The sequence below is a fragment of the Acomys minous genome (genome assembly GCF_964271855.1).
Source record: "Acomys minous genome assembly, chromosome: 1".
In the NCBI taxonomy this organism is placed as follows: domain Eukaryota; kingdom Metazoa; phylum Chordata; class Mammalia; order Rodentia; family Muridae; genus Acomys; species Acomys minous.
The window spans coordinates 50,082,092-50,097,687 of NC_140483.1; the positions used below are offsets into that span (position 1 = coordinate 50,082,092).

Consider the following 15,596-nt stretch of genomic DNA (forward strand, 5'->3'; position numbering starts at 1 on the left):
AAAAAAAAAACCTCTCACTTAGCAACAACAATAACAATCTGGAGAACCACAACTGATTTGCTTCGTTATAGGCCTTATACACAATAACAAAAGCACAGTCATTGCCCAGTCCTTCACTCTGTGCTTTTCAAAGCACACTTCCTCTAGATGCTAACTGCGTGTTTAATAGTACAAGCCACTTTAAGCTTTCGAATGACTGATAAAGAAAACATTACTTTCAATAAAAGGATATATCAAGATTGTAAACATTTTCACCACCTAGTAAATGTCAATTTGTACAACGAGTGATTTCAGGGGGAAAAAGAGTTGCACAGCAGAAATAAATAACCTTAAATATCCATGCACTCCCCATGAATCCCATCGCTGTGCACAGTTACTGGAAAACTTAATTAAGCACTGGCATTCTGCAATGAAAGCATCTAGCACTTTGATTCCATGACTGTAATTCAGGCATTAGCATTCAAATCAGCCCACAAATTGCACTTTGGTATTTGTTGAGCGAATGCCAATTAAATGGTTTCAAGTCATCATTTTTCATTTCCTGCAGAGTTTCCGCTAACACCTAATATTCCCATGGAACAGAAGATAATTTGAGACTTTAGGATTTTACATTTTTATTGGGAAACATGTTTAAATACAAGAAAGCCTGTTTCCATTGCTGACGAAGTCTCTCCCTCTTTTAGACACTAGCTATGCAGAAGAAGGTTAGTTAGTTAGTTACACCACACATGACCCCCAAATCTAGAGATAATGATCCCTGCTGCTTTCCAGCTAATCAGAACTCACCGCATTGCTTCACAGTACCTCCCAGTCACAAGCAAGCTTTCGCTCTATTTCAAGCCAAGTAAGACAAGTAGGAGTTAAGAGGGCCTGAAGTCTTAGATTAGAAGGACGGAAAAGGGAATTTCTTTTTTTTCCCTTTTTTTATTAATTTATTCTTGTTACATCTTAATGCTTATCCTATCCCTTGTATCCTCTCATTCTTCCCTCCCTCCCATTTTCCCCTTATTCCCCTCCCCTATGACTGTGACTGAGGGGGATTTCCTCCCCCTGTATATGCTCATAGGGTATCAAGTCTCTTCTTGGTAACCTGCTGTCCTTCCTCTGAGTGCCACCAGGTCTCCCTCTCCAGGGGACATGGTCAAAGGTGAGGCACCAGAGTATGTGAGAAAGTCATATCCCACTCTAAAGAATAACATAAAAGAAAATCAAAACATTCTACTTGAGTATAGGAATAAAATAGGTTGAAATACAGTCACTAGTCATTTTTCTAGTATTTAATCAGTTTTTTTACTTTTAGAGAGTTTCCTTTTTGTACGTGTGTGTGTGTGTGTGTGTGTGAGAGAGAGAGAGAGAGAGAGAGAGAGAGAGAGAGAGAGAGAGAGAGAGAGAGAGAGAGAGAGAGAGAAGAGAGAGAGAGAGAGAGAGAGAGAGAGAGAGAGAGTTTAACAAAGGAGTTGAAAGATTTCATTACACTGTTCTGTTTCCACAAATTCAGAAAATTGGGAAATTCTCAAGATGGAAATTCTGAAATTATGTGGAGACAAAAGTAAGAGTCAGATGTGATTTATCTGGGACTTCACGTTTATGAGGAGAAAAACACTGAAGAGTTACTTGGAAGCCATATAACTCTTACTACTCCATTACATCTCGTCTTCAGGAGCAGAGATCCTGGCCAGGAAGGTTGGCATCCTAGATTCACTCCCACAAGTTGCATAAGTTATTTCTTCCAGAAGACTCAGCCCAGTACACAGTCAGGGAGAGCTTAAGATGCTATGGCACACTTCTTTCAGGAAATGCCTGAATTATGGTGTATTTCAATTTTTTCATCTAAAATATCTGCTGTAATATGTCTTTATGAATAAATCATAAAAAATTAAACATGTAACTACTATATATAATATTCAGGAAAATTTGGAAACAAGTTTAAAACTTGGCCTGTTAACTACTATTCTTAGTACTTGTTTGGGAATAATAATTCACTGTCATCACATTTCAAAAGTGATGCATTTGAATTAGAATTTCAGTTCAAATGTATGTTTTATAGTTATAACATTTTGTTGTAATATTATCATATACACTTGTGAACTTTTCTAACCTGGAAAATTAGGTACCTGAAATCTTCATTGCTACATACAGAAATTTTAGTTGGGGTAAATTTTTCTATATTTTTCTAGCACAACATAATCCTGGGAGTGAATAGCTACTTTTATACACAAATATACTTTAAGAATTGATTATGATATGAAGGATCGAAAATGAAATATAAGAAGTAAGCATATCTAATGATGGCAACCAGGCCTCTTGTAACATATGTTTAGACTACGGTACTCAGGCTCTGCCAGTTCACTTCCCAAGTGCTTATTCAACAAGCAAACCAGCAGAGCTCAGGAACTTAAGAACACATCACTAAAACAAGATCAATATGTGCACAAGAAAAGGCCAAGTGCTATTGAACTAATCGTGTAAACACAATTTAAAGCTAGAACATACTTAGAAATAAATGGATTGTTCTTACGGACAAAAGACAGAAAGAATATTGAATTTTTCACATTGAACTAAAACCGGAAAAATATTCATTTGTGTCGATCTTTGTGTTACTGCTCGACGGAATAAGAAATGTGTAAATATGCATATGATTAAAAAAAAGTTCATGGCAAATGACTTGCAAAATAAGCCTATCTATGTAAAATTAGAAACGGCAAATGCATTATCAACTATAGTACTTATTACTGGTTAGAATTTATTGATAATTGAGCTAAAGTCATGCAGTTGATTCCCGGATGTACCAGTTTACAACTGCTTTGTTACCAAGATGCAGGATGAATCGCAATGGCCAGCTGTCTCCGAAGCCAGCATTACTGATGAAGAGGGGTAGGGAGCCAGCATGTGGACAGATGAGTCCAATTCCAGCACAATGACGGGAAAAACACTTCAGCACATTTTCTGGGAAGAATGGGTCAGCAACTTAATGCTTATTTCTGTTTGGCGTGTGTCCCTCATAGACAGATGCTTAATAATAGAGCTTTGTAATGTTAATAATTGTGATGCCTACATGTGTTTTAGAGCTAGAGAGCTGCTTCCTGAAACAGGTAATTTTAGGTTTGTGAGTTTCATTAAGAATATAGCAAGTGCAGCTCAATATAAGTTCCTGAATCTTCTAGGTTCAGTTATAACAAATGTAGCAAAATTTCTGCTTTAAAGCTGGGTTCCGTAATACAAAATGAAAGAGACACACACACACACATATACACACACACACATACACACACACACACATACACACACACAGTAGATATTCTTCGACAGAGCCCAAAGCTGTATGTTTATCTTTATCTTCATGAAGTAGTCACGACTACAGTACAACTGAGCTTCAATCCCTAGACACAAACATATCTTTAATAAATTCATTTTATATTATGCCTAGAAACTATTAATTTTATTATTCAGTAATTGTCTAACATTAGAAAATTAGTATTTACACAGAAAGGGTTTCATTTTGTAAATTCCTTTAGGTCAAATTTTGTTTTTGAAATAATATGATTATTTTTCAATTAGGGATGTTTAGTGACATTGCACCAGAAATTACTTAATATATTAGAGTTTTCAGTACTGTTTAATAGAACTATTTTTAGCATTGTATTTATACGGTTAGATATTTATCAGGTAAGTCATAAATACTGTTTGTAAAAGGATAAAACATTATGCACAAAAAAATGTTCCTTTTAAAGTATGCAATAGACATGTTTAAATTCAATTTATTATTAACTATGTATAATGTTAATATATATATATACCCATGCTTGCAAACACACATCTATAGCAATGCTTTATTCAGCAGATGTAGCAGTGTATGTATAGATTGATTGTTCCCATATCCTAATTAGCCTTTTCTCATTCTAAGTAATCCAAAAGGCTACAGTTAAGTACAAGCAAAATCTCAAACTTCTGTAAAGCAAACACTATTCCACTCATTTTCTGACTTTTTTTTTCTTGCAAAAGGTATACATGAAGCCAAACACATAGCATACCATTTCACATTGGAACACTCTGTTAAGTATGACTTCCAAACGAGAAAAGAACTGTAGGCCATAATAAAGCAAAGCACCTGGCCTCACATTGACCTTCCAGGAAAGGCTGCCACTGCATTCCTCAGGTCCTACACTAAAACCCTGTTCAGACACAGAGGTCTGTGTAAGGAGTGAAAGGTATTAACTGATCTGAAGAAAACACAGAGATGGCCTTCATGCCAATGATTTGAAGAAAAAGAAAATGGTTTTTAACAACCACAGCATGCAAGCCAAATCCTGGTGACTTGGCTGTTGACAGCATTTGAGACAATATCAGAGTGACAGTAAATCTCAAAGTCACATGAAACATGTACATTCTTGTGTTGTCTGTAAAACTAAAGAAATAATTCATTTCATTCCCAGGCCTTAATGTCAACAATTAATAAATGGGACCTCATGAGGCTGAGAAGCTTCTGTAAGGCTGTAGGTGACTTTTTGTGCATTGCAGTAAGCATATAATAGCCAAGTATTGGTGAAATCAATTTATAATATAATTTTCCACAAAAAAAAACTGAAAAAAAAACTAATAAGAAGGGTGCTATATACGGTCTTACCAAGTGAAGATAAGGCATAGTAATGTAGATATCAAAATCAAAACTTGATTAAACATTGCAGACTGTGTACGCTGAATGGCTCTATGAAGATCATTCTAGAATAATAGAGAAGAAGCATATTATAAATTTTGATATACATGAGATTAAATATCAAATATGCACTGTGTATATAATATGCATATTTAAATGAATTTGGTGGTATATTATCATTTTGCATGGATCCGGACATATCTTATGATAAAAATCATATTACACAGATAGAGTATGGCTGTGATACTAGCCTTTAATGGCTTCTGGGGACTGACTTTCACACGAACTGTGGTCTCCCATATTTGATCACGTCCCCTGGATGGGGAGGCTTGGTGGCGCTCAGAGGAAGGACAGCAGCCTACTAAGAAGAGACTTGATACCCTATGAGCATATACAGGGGGCGGAGGTCCCCCTCTGTCACAGACATAGGGGAGGGGAGTAAGGGGAAAATCGGAGGGAGGGAGGAATAGGAGGATACAAGGAATGGACTAACAATTGAGATGTGATATGAATAAATTAATAAAATATGTTTTTAAAAAGATAAAGTATGGGAAAACCAATGAAGCACTAAATTTCAGCTCACTTGCATTGCAGAAAACAAAATATAACTTTCAGTTATTATTTCCATACACACCAAGCCCTGAGTAATAGTGCAGGCTGTACGCTCAGTACACAAGAGCCTAAGAAAGGGAAATTGTGAGTTCAAACCCGGGTAGAGCTTTATAGCAAAAAGCCATCTAAAAGACAAAGCCTAAAAAAAAAAAGAACCAAACTTCCTCCAGTGGTTTCTCAGAAAAGAAAACAAATGCAGAATTTCAGGGGGGGAAATGCATCAATGAAGGGACCAGTAAAAGGAAATTGGAGCTACAGCTAAAACTCACTAATGAACAGTGACATGAAGCGGAGCAGCCTCCAATATAGGAAAGAAAACATTCTTCTATTAAAAAAAACTAGGGTTGATTTTGATAGTGTTAATATTAAAATAAATATGAATTGCAGTGTATATATTGAACAGATACATGCAGTACTCCCCAGACAATATAAGTTTTGAAAGGTAACCTAGTAATAGAGATCACATTTTTATTCTATGCTCTCATAAAATAAATAGTTACTGAAAAAATGTTCCAGATTTAATCACTTAAATATCGTAAAAGATGAACACTAATTGTTATTTGCTATGTTTATTGTAAAATTGTATTATTTGTATAAATGGATATTTATCACTATTAAAATAAAGTATGCAATATAAAAATAGTTCAAAATGATGAGGCTAAATAATAGTATAAGAAACATTGAGTAAATGTTGTTAAAATGAAATATTTAATAACAAAGCAATTTATGGACTACATATCAATTTCAAATAAAAAATTGAATTAGGTAATTTCACATATGAATTATATGCATGCAACAAATTATTAAAGTATGGAAATAACGAAAACTATTAAATTCATTTGGCATAATTTAAAAAATATTTTTCACAACTTTCTGTGACTCTCACATTTTTAAGAATTGATTTTATCCTTCTTATAATCAGGGAGGCATGAGAAAACGAGTGACCCTAATAAAATGATCTCAGTTCGTTACTGCGGTTTTCTGTAGTACATTAAGCCAAGACTGTTACAAAAACAAATAACTATGTTTACTGGCCGTAGTTTCGTCTCTGGTTCTTTAGAATCTTAAAGCAGAGGGTCTAATGGTCAGAAATGCAATAGAAATCTCAAAACGCAGCGAAAGCCCAAAAGGCAAAGTACAGAACTACAGGGGCGTAGGAACCCTAAGCCAACATTGTAAACAGTCTATTTCTCTCAAATACTGACTAATACTTCCTCTCTTCAAGAGGTTATCTTATTGCCAACTGCTCATTACATAGCAATTTACAAAGATTTATTTGATTCTGGGTGCAATTTTTCATCAGCAACTTGTTTAGTCAAACTGTTATTCTTCCGGTCGAGAAGACAGCAGGGGCCACTCCACAGGCCACGTTCCCGCACCCTTTTCTCCCATTGGCCTTGTGATTTCCTCAGAATCCTGGGCTTACTTCACATAAGCATTTAGAAACACTCTGACGTAAATGCACAGATGTTATTCTAATAATTCTGTGGCCAGAGCTTTTGACATAATGTCTGCTTAAATGTCATTAAAAAGAAAAACAAGCATTGATACTAACAAGTGTAACTTTCCATGAAATACAATCAGCACCATTAAACCTTACACACACCTGATACGAAATCCTACACGCCATATGTATGTGTTTGTGTGATTACACTTCATTTTCAGAGAACATGTGAAACTAAATTATTTTTTAAAGATGAAGACATTAGCAGAGACACTAAATCCAATGCCCATTAGCATGGCCAGTATTCAGTAGGTCTACTGCAGAGAAGCTTGTTTTTCAACATTTGGTCTCTAGCAGGTATGGTGATTTCAAAAATTTTGGAAACCTTATTCTTATAATTAGATTTCATGTCTCATGTGTGTTAAGGGTGTATGTTTATGTGTAAGTGTGCATGTGAATGCAATGGCCTCTCTATGAGTGCATGTTGATATCATGGCTCTTGTGTGAAAGTCAGGGGACAGCTTGCAGGAGCTTGCAGGAATCCCATCTCTCCTTCCACCCTGTGGACAAAACTCAAGTTGCCAAGTTGGGTGGTAGGTGTCTTCACCCACTAATCCACCTGACCAGCCCTGTAGTAGAATCCTTAGAATTTGGATCCTTGCTGAAGAAATCAAACACTGGTCACCTTGAGTCTTACAGCTCAAACCCTTTTCCGGCTCACTCCCTGCGTACTGACTACAAAACCAAGGTGGCCAATCATAGCTTGTCCACCAGTATGGTATAGCTTCTGAAACTGTGAGCCAAATAAACTGTGTCATCAGTTAGTCGGCTTTATAACAGATTTTTGTTCATAGTAACAACAAAAGAAACAAGAAAACAAAATGAGTACTCAGAAATTGGTTTGTTACTGTGATAAAAAAAAAAAATAGTGTAGATATTATGCCTTTGTACTAGCTTACAAACATAGTGTGGGCATCTAAGTTCTGGGCCAGAGAGTTTATAAGATGTAAACAGAACTCAAAGGGATTTCCAGATGGCAATGCAGAACAACAGAGGCTGAACTCACAAGACTTCAGAGGGGTACAAGAACTCTATAGAGGAGACCTGGTGGCACTCAGAGGAAGGATAGCAGGCTATCAAGAAGAGACTTGATACCCTATGAGCATATACAGGGGGAGGAGGTTCCCACAGTCACAGACTTAGGAGAGGGGTGTAGGGGGAAAGTGGGAGGGAGAGGAGAATGGGAGGATACAAGGGATGGGATAACTATTGAGATGTAATATGAATGAATTGATAAAAAATTAATTAAAAAAAGAACTCTATAGAGAAAAGGGCAGGAGGCCATTGGTGAGGCATTCTGAAAGCATATCTAGAAGCATGCTGTCTACCCCTTGATAACTTTAATGAGGCTGAATTTTAAATTAACAGACCAATGTGTTTTAGCATAGGAAAGCTTAAGACAGGATAATATGCAGGCTGTGACCGTTTTTCTATTAACTATTCCTGTACAGGTTTCATTGAGTAAGAGGAACAACTGGAGAAGGAAAACGTATTTTTTTTTCTAATGTGTCATTTGATTGTGAAATAAATGAACTTAAAAGTTGAAGGCTAGGCTGCTGAAAGGCAGCTGCAATTGCTAAACAGATTAGTGCCATAAAGAGCAACCAAGGGCTCCCCCAGCAGCATCACACAAAGCAGCTGCTTTCCCAGCTTGGAGGAGGCAGAACTTGGCAACTTCATCAAACAGTACTGGTTTTGCAAGCATGACAGATGCAAGACTTGAGGGTCACATTATCACAATCCCTAGTTTTAAAGAGCCACCGAGGCCAGGAAATGCATGGCAGGAATGGAGTCCTGGCAATGCGGCCATGAGCGGCCAATGCGTAAACTTGTAATGGTGAGGTCTATATTGCAAGGGAGAAACTGGGATGCTAAGAGATGGCCTGATCCTAGGAGGTCCACCAAAAAAGCCTGGAGGTGTGAAATGAGCAGCCCAAGAGAGAGGAAAAAGGCTACACGTGCTACAGATTGTAGCCTTTAATACCAGGACTATTATTTAAACTGAGCTGATTACAACAAAAGCCTCAGGTGTTGGACACAAAACTTCAGGATTTCGCATTTTCCCTGCTAGGTTAGGTCTTACTTCAGTAAATACTTCTTTGCTATGGCCATAACCCTTTGTATATAGAAATAGTTAGCCTGATATTGTATATTCGAAGTATCTAAATTTTTTCAGGGGATCATAGTTGAGAAATTGCCTTGGAGTTCAGAGGAGAGTTTGGACTATGTGCAGTGTTGGAACTGTAACAAATGGCGTCTTTGAAATAGAAACAAATACGTTTTGCCAATGAGCCTATGTGGCCTAAAGGCAGAACGCTCTGGTTTGAATATAGAATGTCCCCAAAGGCTCATGTGTTTGAACACTTGGTGCTCAGCAGGTGGCATGTTTAGGAAGGCTATGAAAACTCTAGTACTTGCAGCTCTACTGTGACCCTTGGGATTTTAATGACCCACTTCCTGCCCACTGTCTGCTTCCTGACTCCAAAACAGGATGTGATTGGCACTCCACGTTAATCCTTCAAAGCACTCCCTGTTGTGATGCACTGCGTTCCTTGGAACATTAAGCCAAATAAATCTTTCCTTCCTTAAAATTGCTTTTCATCAGCTTTTCGACACAGCAAAGTGCTTCATTTGAAGCCCACGTTAGAATTTGAACAGTGAATGACGAATGGGTGAATGCCTTATGTTTTGCTTGTATGTATTGAAAACTGTGGTGAACGCTTTCATGGCATAGGTATAAATGATTCTTTCCAAAGCGTAGCAGCCTTTCGTGTAGAATGTGACCACAACACAGCTGTGGGATTTTGAGCATCTTTCTCCATCTCAACCCTCTTCATAAGATCTGCCATCAGTGCAACACAATTCAAATCTGTAAGAATGATCACCAGTGAGGGACTGATCACTGTAAGAGAGCCTAATAAAGGCTACACTCTCATGAAACTGGAAGTTATTAACAATTAGTAATAGACAAAAACATCCCTGAGCCATGAAAACTAAGGCTTATGGACTATGCACTATGTATGCATAAGCAGCCTTAAAAGTGAAGGCTGTTCCTATCCCGAAAGACTGATTAAACACTGACCTGTGAAAACAGCAGTTAGGTGTTGAATTGATGACATAAAAAAGGCCTGAACCAATTTCTTTACCCATAACTGAACTATTAAATACCTAAGGAATGCGTGCATCCTACAGAATTTGATTCTTATGAGCATACAACAGATTCATCACTGAATTTTGTGTTAAATATATACATATTTCATTATGTATACTGCATAGTACATGAAGTACATAGCAGGAGTTTACCACTAAACATTTAAATAAAACTATTTGAAGCAGTTAATTATGAATACATTTGGTATTTCAATATCTTTATAACTGAACACAGTTATACAATTATATATACGTGCATATATACAATTATATATGCATGTTATACAAATTTATAAGGAAAGACAGAATGTCAAAGGGCAAGAGTAGAGGCCAAATAATCTTTTCCTGCTGGAACTTTGAAAATAAGTAAGGCATAGTGGACATTTGAAAAACATTTTTGCTTTGAACTTTACTTTTATTACTTACAATCATATTTTCCAAGGCATGTTTGGCAAGCCAACAGTTCAGAAAAACTGGAACAAATAGATTCCGTAAGGTAGGCCAGAATATCTGAAAAAATACGCAAAAAACTAAACTTTTATTTCACAGAAAGAAATTATACCAAGTAGATTGAAAAGAAACACTTAACAGATGAACGTTAAAAAAAAATAAAGATTTAAAATAGTGTCAAGTACTTTAAAACCAACAGTAATGAATAGTTTTTTACTCATTGCTAAAGTATTTTTTGGGGAAATCATTACAGAGGCATAAAGTAAGAGGCTTCAACAGATGTCACATGTAGCCATGCTGATTTTATTGTTAAATTTTATCATGTGTTTTTAGCATTGCCATTTCTCTAGCTGAGGTGACAGAGAGGTACAAGGCTGTCTTTTGTAACACATCACTGTCTTCAGATTCAACCACTTCAAATGATGTTCAGAAGCTGAAGTTATTTGTAGTGATGTTCAGTAAGATGTCATTTAATCCAGTTTCAGCTCTCTCTGTAGATAAGTCACTCAAATCAAAAGGTAAGAAACGAGAAGCAGCTTCGGGTAATAATGACTTATTTTGGGGGGATTTTTTTTCAAAGAAAATTCAAACAGTTCGAATTCCAATAATCATTGCCATGTCAAAGTGATAGCAGAACCTGAATTTACAAAATGAGGTCCTCAGGGTCACGTGTGTGGGGCTACAGTGGAGCAGAGCTACCGTAGCATGGGATATGGCAGGGGGGAAATTCACAACTTTGAGGAGGATCTGGCTACTTGGCTCCCATTCACCTATGTACCAGTGAGGAACTAAACTGGGTAAATTCGATACACAAACTAGAAATGAGTATGCTCTCAGTAGGAAAGCTGTGGTAAATATTTCATGCTATTAGTTTCTATTTGTAAAATTCCACAATAAAGGGGATGTAATTTTGAGGATCTTTAAACAATACTGACATCTGTTGAAATGATACCTCTATACAGTATAATTCTATAAAAAAGGTTTTATTTTGCTTTTGTACTGAAACTTACTAGATTTCATTTAACTAGGCTATTCAGTCAGCACACTGACTTCGCTCTTTTCAAGGAGCCAGATTCTATTCAAAGTCTGAATTCATGCCTCTTAGCTTATGTTACATACAAGTATCCAGACTTAGAGAGTTTATTTAAATCTAATGACAAATACTTTTTTAAGATGCTGAGACTTACTGAGATAATGAAGGGGACTGCATTAATTATTTCCAAGATGAACGGGATTCGTAAAATCTGCTCCCAGATATTTCCCTATAAATAAATGTTGAATAAAAGCAAAAGTCAAAGAAATACCAGGACTCAGACTTTATTTAGTAATACCAACACTTTTATTACCATATTATCAGATCTGCATATTAATGTATCCATGAACTGTATATTAATTTAAGCAGAAGTGTGCTCTTTGGTTTTGTAACGTTAGAACTGTAGTAAATATCCAAAGTAGGCCGTGCATAGTGCATATAACATTTGAATATAATAAAATGCTCTAAAAGAAATTACTACCTAATACATAAAGAACACTAACAACAAGGCCTTAGGATAAATTATCACAATTTGTTTCCACTATCATAACTATTCTAGCTCATATTCTGAACCATTGTGCTTCTAGGTGCTAAGATATTAAAAATATTCTGTTAATTTACAGCCAATGTAATACTAGAAAGATCAGGTTGGGGATGAGGGAGATCATTTCTGTATCGAAATGTTATAAGTAAAATGATGCCTTTCTCATCAATTCAAGCTACGTGAAAAGAATCACTTAGCCTCATGCAGACTCTAGCCTATATTTAGCCCAAGCCTAACATAAGAGGGAAAAACGAGGGAAGCAAAGAAAATCAGATCAAGGCTAAAGAACAAGCCACGGTTCCTCTAATTAGAAGAGAATACTTTAATAGAATTAGATACAGAAACAAATGAAGGAAAACTGATCTCATTTTTAAGTGGTTTTACCCTCAAAAGGTGTATACCTGAAGTCATAGGGACCAGAATAGTTGGGGATCTCAGGAGCTCAAGGTGTTTGTCAGACCCTGAGAAGCTAGCGTGAGGCACTGCCTAAGGGACCTTCATCCCAAAGCACCGCCAGCAGGGTTACAGCAGCTCTCACACAAAGAGAACAAGACTTCGCAGCTGTCGTTGCACAGGACGTCATGCCGTGCTGCAATGGAGATACTGGCCACAGTTCCCTCTTGGCTTGCTTCTGCCCTGGGAATCTCTAGTCAGTTGTCAAACCAAGACCGGAAAAGGAACTTGGGAAGAGAACCATAATGAGTGTGAGGGGGGATGGGCAGGGCCTCCTGAAGTGCGGACAACCCACACCCTTCATGTATTACACAGCTACGAATAAATTGCCCATCCCATCCAATTAGCGTAGACCAGCAGGAGGATTTATGGACTTGGAGAGGTAGAAGATATAAATATGTTTTTGTTTTGATCCCAAATGTGGGATGTAAAACAGACTTGTGTGAGGGTGTGTAGTGTTTTTCTGGTGGAAACAAACTTGTGAGAGAACAAGTGATGTTTGTTCACTAGAAGAGGGCCTGCCTCTAGTGGGGGAATGATCTTTGCCAACTGATAAAAATCCTAGTCCAGACTCTAAGAAGATATATATATATATATATCTTGGTTTAACACATGATTTTTTTATGTGCACAATTAACAATGTCTTTTAAATGGCATTTCATTTGACTTATTTCATTTATGAATTATCTTTCATTTTAGGCAAAGAATTCTTTCTAAATTTCTGTGTTCCCATTGTCTAGAGAATTAAATCCAAGCCCATAGTTAGTATTATATATACAACATTATATTACATGAATATTCATAATTTTAACTCTAAGTACTGATGTTGCCTATAGTTAAAATGCTCTCTGCCTTCTAAATTCACCCACAGATTCATCTATATAAATGTTACATTTCCTTGGAGCTGCCAGTCTTTTTATACTTCTGTAACTTTTCTCACACTTCTTCCTCTGGATAAAATGCCTGACTCCCACAAGAGAGGTTGTAGCAATGACTGTACATATTGGACTAAAGTAAGTATGAAAATGAATAGATGAATCTCCAAATAATTTATATATCCTCTCCTTTCTGTCATGTAATGTTCTATTTTTAACTAAAGTTTGTGCCTTGTTAATAACCTACATTGAAAACCTTTGAAAGAAGTTTATAATTAAAAACTTCCCAAAATGTAAGTAAATACAAATCATTAAACATGAAAATGAATTTCAACAGAAACGTTCTAGAAGGCAAATTTAAAATTTTTTTGTCTGCATGTCATTCTGAGCACTTTTATCTAGAGTACCTAGGCTTTAGCTAGAACTTATAACCAACAATAACCTGTGACTTCCAAACATTTTATTTCTATCCCATGTCAACACTCAATCTTGGAATTTCTGACTCAGGTCAAATACTTAATCCACTATTGCATATTGAGGTCTTGAAATCGTGAATGCAATATGTCTGAAAGCCACATTATGTTTTGTTCCTGGTTGAGGTCTTTCCTACAACACAAATCAAGTATCCTTAAGAATCCTACTATGTCATTCTTTCCCATTACCCCACAAACGCAGTGTATCAACAAGACATAAACACTTGCAAGTAGAGCATGAGATTTTCTAGTTCACATTTCGTTCATTCCCATCTAGTGTCAAGCCTCCTATTAGCATCTTCCCATCTATTCCTATCAACTGGAATTTACCTATATCTGTATTGTATTGTCAAATATACAATGCCAGTATACTAATAAATATACCTTCACTCTATTCACTTTAAATTCTTCAGGTAGTCACACAGTTTAACATGAAAAAGTACTATTACAATGTAAGGTGTATATTGAGCTCCCTATTTTTATATTTTACTTAATTTTAACTACATGTAGTTATCTACAGATGAGAATGGGTGCCCAAGAAGAACAGAGGCATTATAGATTTCCTTGAGTTGGGGTTACAGAGACTTTGTTGGCCACCTGCCTTGGGTGATGGAAACCAAACTCATGGCATCTAGATGAGCAGCAAGTACTCTTTAAGCACTGAGCCAACTTTCTAGCCTCCCTCCTCTATTTTAAAAGCCATGCCACCTCCCAAGTCATTTTGATCCTAACATGTGTCAGTGTGTGCCTCTGTATACATGTCTTCAAGTGGCCTTCTTCCCTGACTTCATTTTACATACTAAATTACTTTCAGGAATTTTATTGTTCTTTTGTTTTATTTTGCTTTCTCTTTCTTGCGTCGCCCTGTCATCACAGTCATTCTAGGAAAGAAATGGCCCCCAGATAAAGCTTTGATACAACTTGCACACTAGAGAGTTTGTGTGTTTGTGTTGTTGTTGTTGTTGTTTTGAGACAGGGTTTTTCTGTGCAACAGCTCTGGCTGTCCTAGACTCACTTTAGAGACGAGGTTGACCTTGAATTCATAGCGATCCCCATGCCTTTGCCTTCTGAGTGCTGGGATTAAAGGCTTGTGCCACCATGCCCAGCCACACTAGAGATTTTAAACCACACACAGTGAGCAACACAAAATTGCTCAAGATGCTTTGCTCTGTTTCTCACACAGGTGACACAGAGGATGAAGTTCCATTCCTAAATACACATAATATGCCAACCACACCGTGGCTGGTGTGTGTGTGTGTGTGTGTGTGTGTGTGTGTGTGTGTCGTGTTGCCACAACTGAATGAACTTCCCACTGAGGACTAATCTTCATGGTCAAACTGTTTAGAGGAATAATGTGTTTATGGCTAAAAATAAACACATATATTTTAAGTTGTGTTCAGTTTGCTTAATACTTAGGTGTCAGGTTATCTTCTGAACTAAGTGATGCATTTGTAAATTATCTTCCCTAAAATAGTTATTATAAATAAATGTGGAAAAGATCCATGAGTTTCACTGGCCATTAGGAATTCCTAGTGGACCTGCATCATAAGAATCTACAGGACAAAATCAAATTATGATAATAAAAAAAGAGCATGCATTGATAGAATGCCACTATGTAGCGAACTATGAATAATATCCAAAGACAAGTGCTTCTCAAAATCATATCAAACACTTATTTCACTTAATTTCACGTTCATGATGGAAACTCAAGACAATTGTTCCTTCTAAGAGATAATTTTCTACCAGTTCTACCGGTGTAATAATAGGTTATTCTTATTGGCAGAATTCAATAAAACATAAATAAACCTTAAGCCAACCATTTCAGTTACCATGTGCATGTCAGTCCTT

The 15,596-nt window shown here is 36.6% G+C and overlaps 1 protein-coding gene across 5 annotated transcripts in view; it reads right to left on the minus strand.

The window, feature by feature from the left end:
* Positions 1–15,596, minus strand: part of KCNT2 (potassium sodium-activated channel subfamily T member 2) — a 332,217-nt gene that overhangs the window by 194,651 nt on the left and 121,970 nt on the right. For all 5 annotated transcript variants that reach the window (XR_014781450.1, XM_084794038.1, XM_084794037.1 and 2 more), the window contains exons 6-8: positions 11,558–11,632; positions 10,347–10,430; positions 4,625–4,719 (exon numbers count right to left, since the gene is read on the minus strand). Coding sequence is in view for 4 of the 5 variants with exons in the window: in XM_084794038.1 (XP_084650164.1) it covers positions 4,625–4,719; positions 10,347–10,430; positions 11,558–11,632 (254 nt within the window). In the remaining variant the exon portion in view is untranslated. The remainder of the gene's footprint in view (positions 1–4,624; positions 4,720–10,346; positions 10,431–11,557; positions 11,633–15,596) is intronic.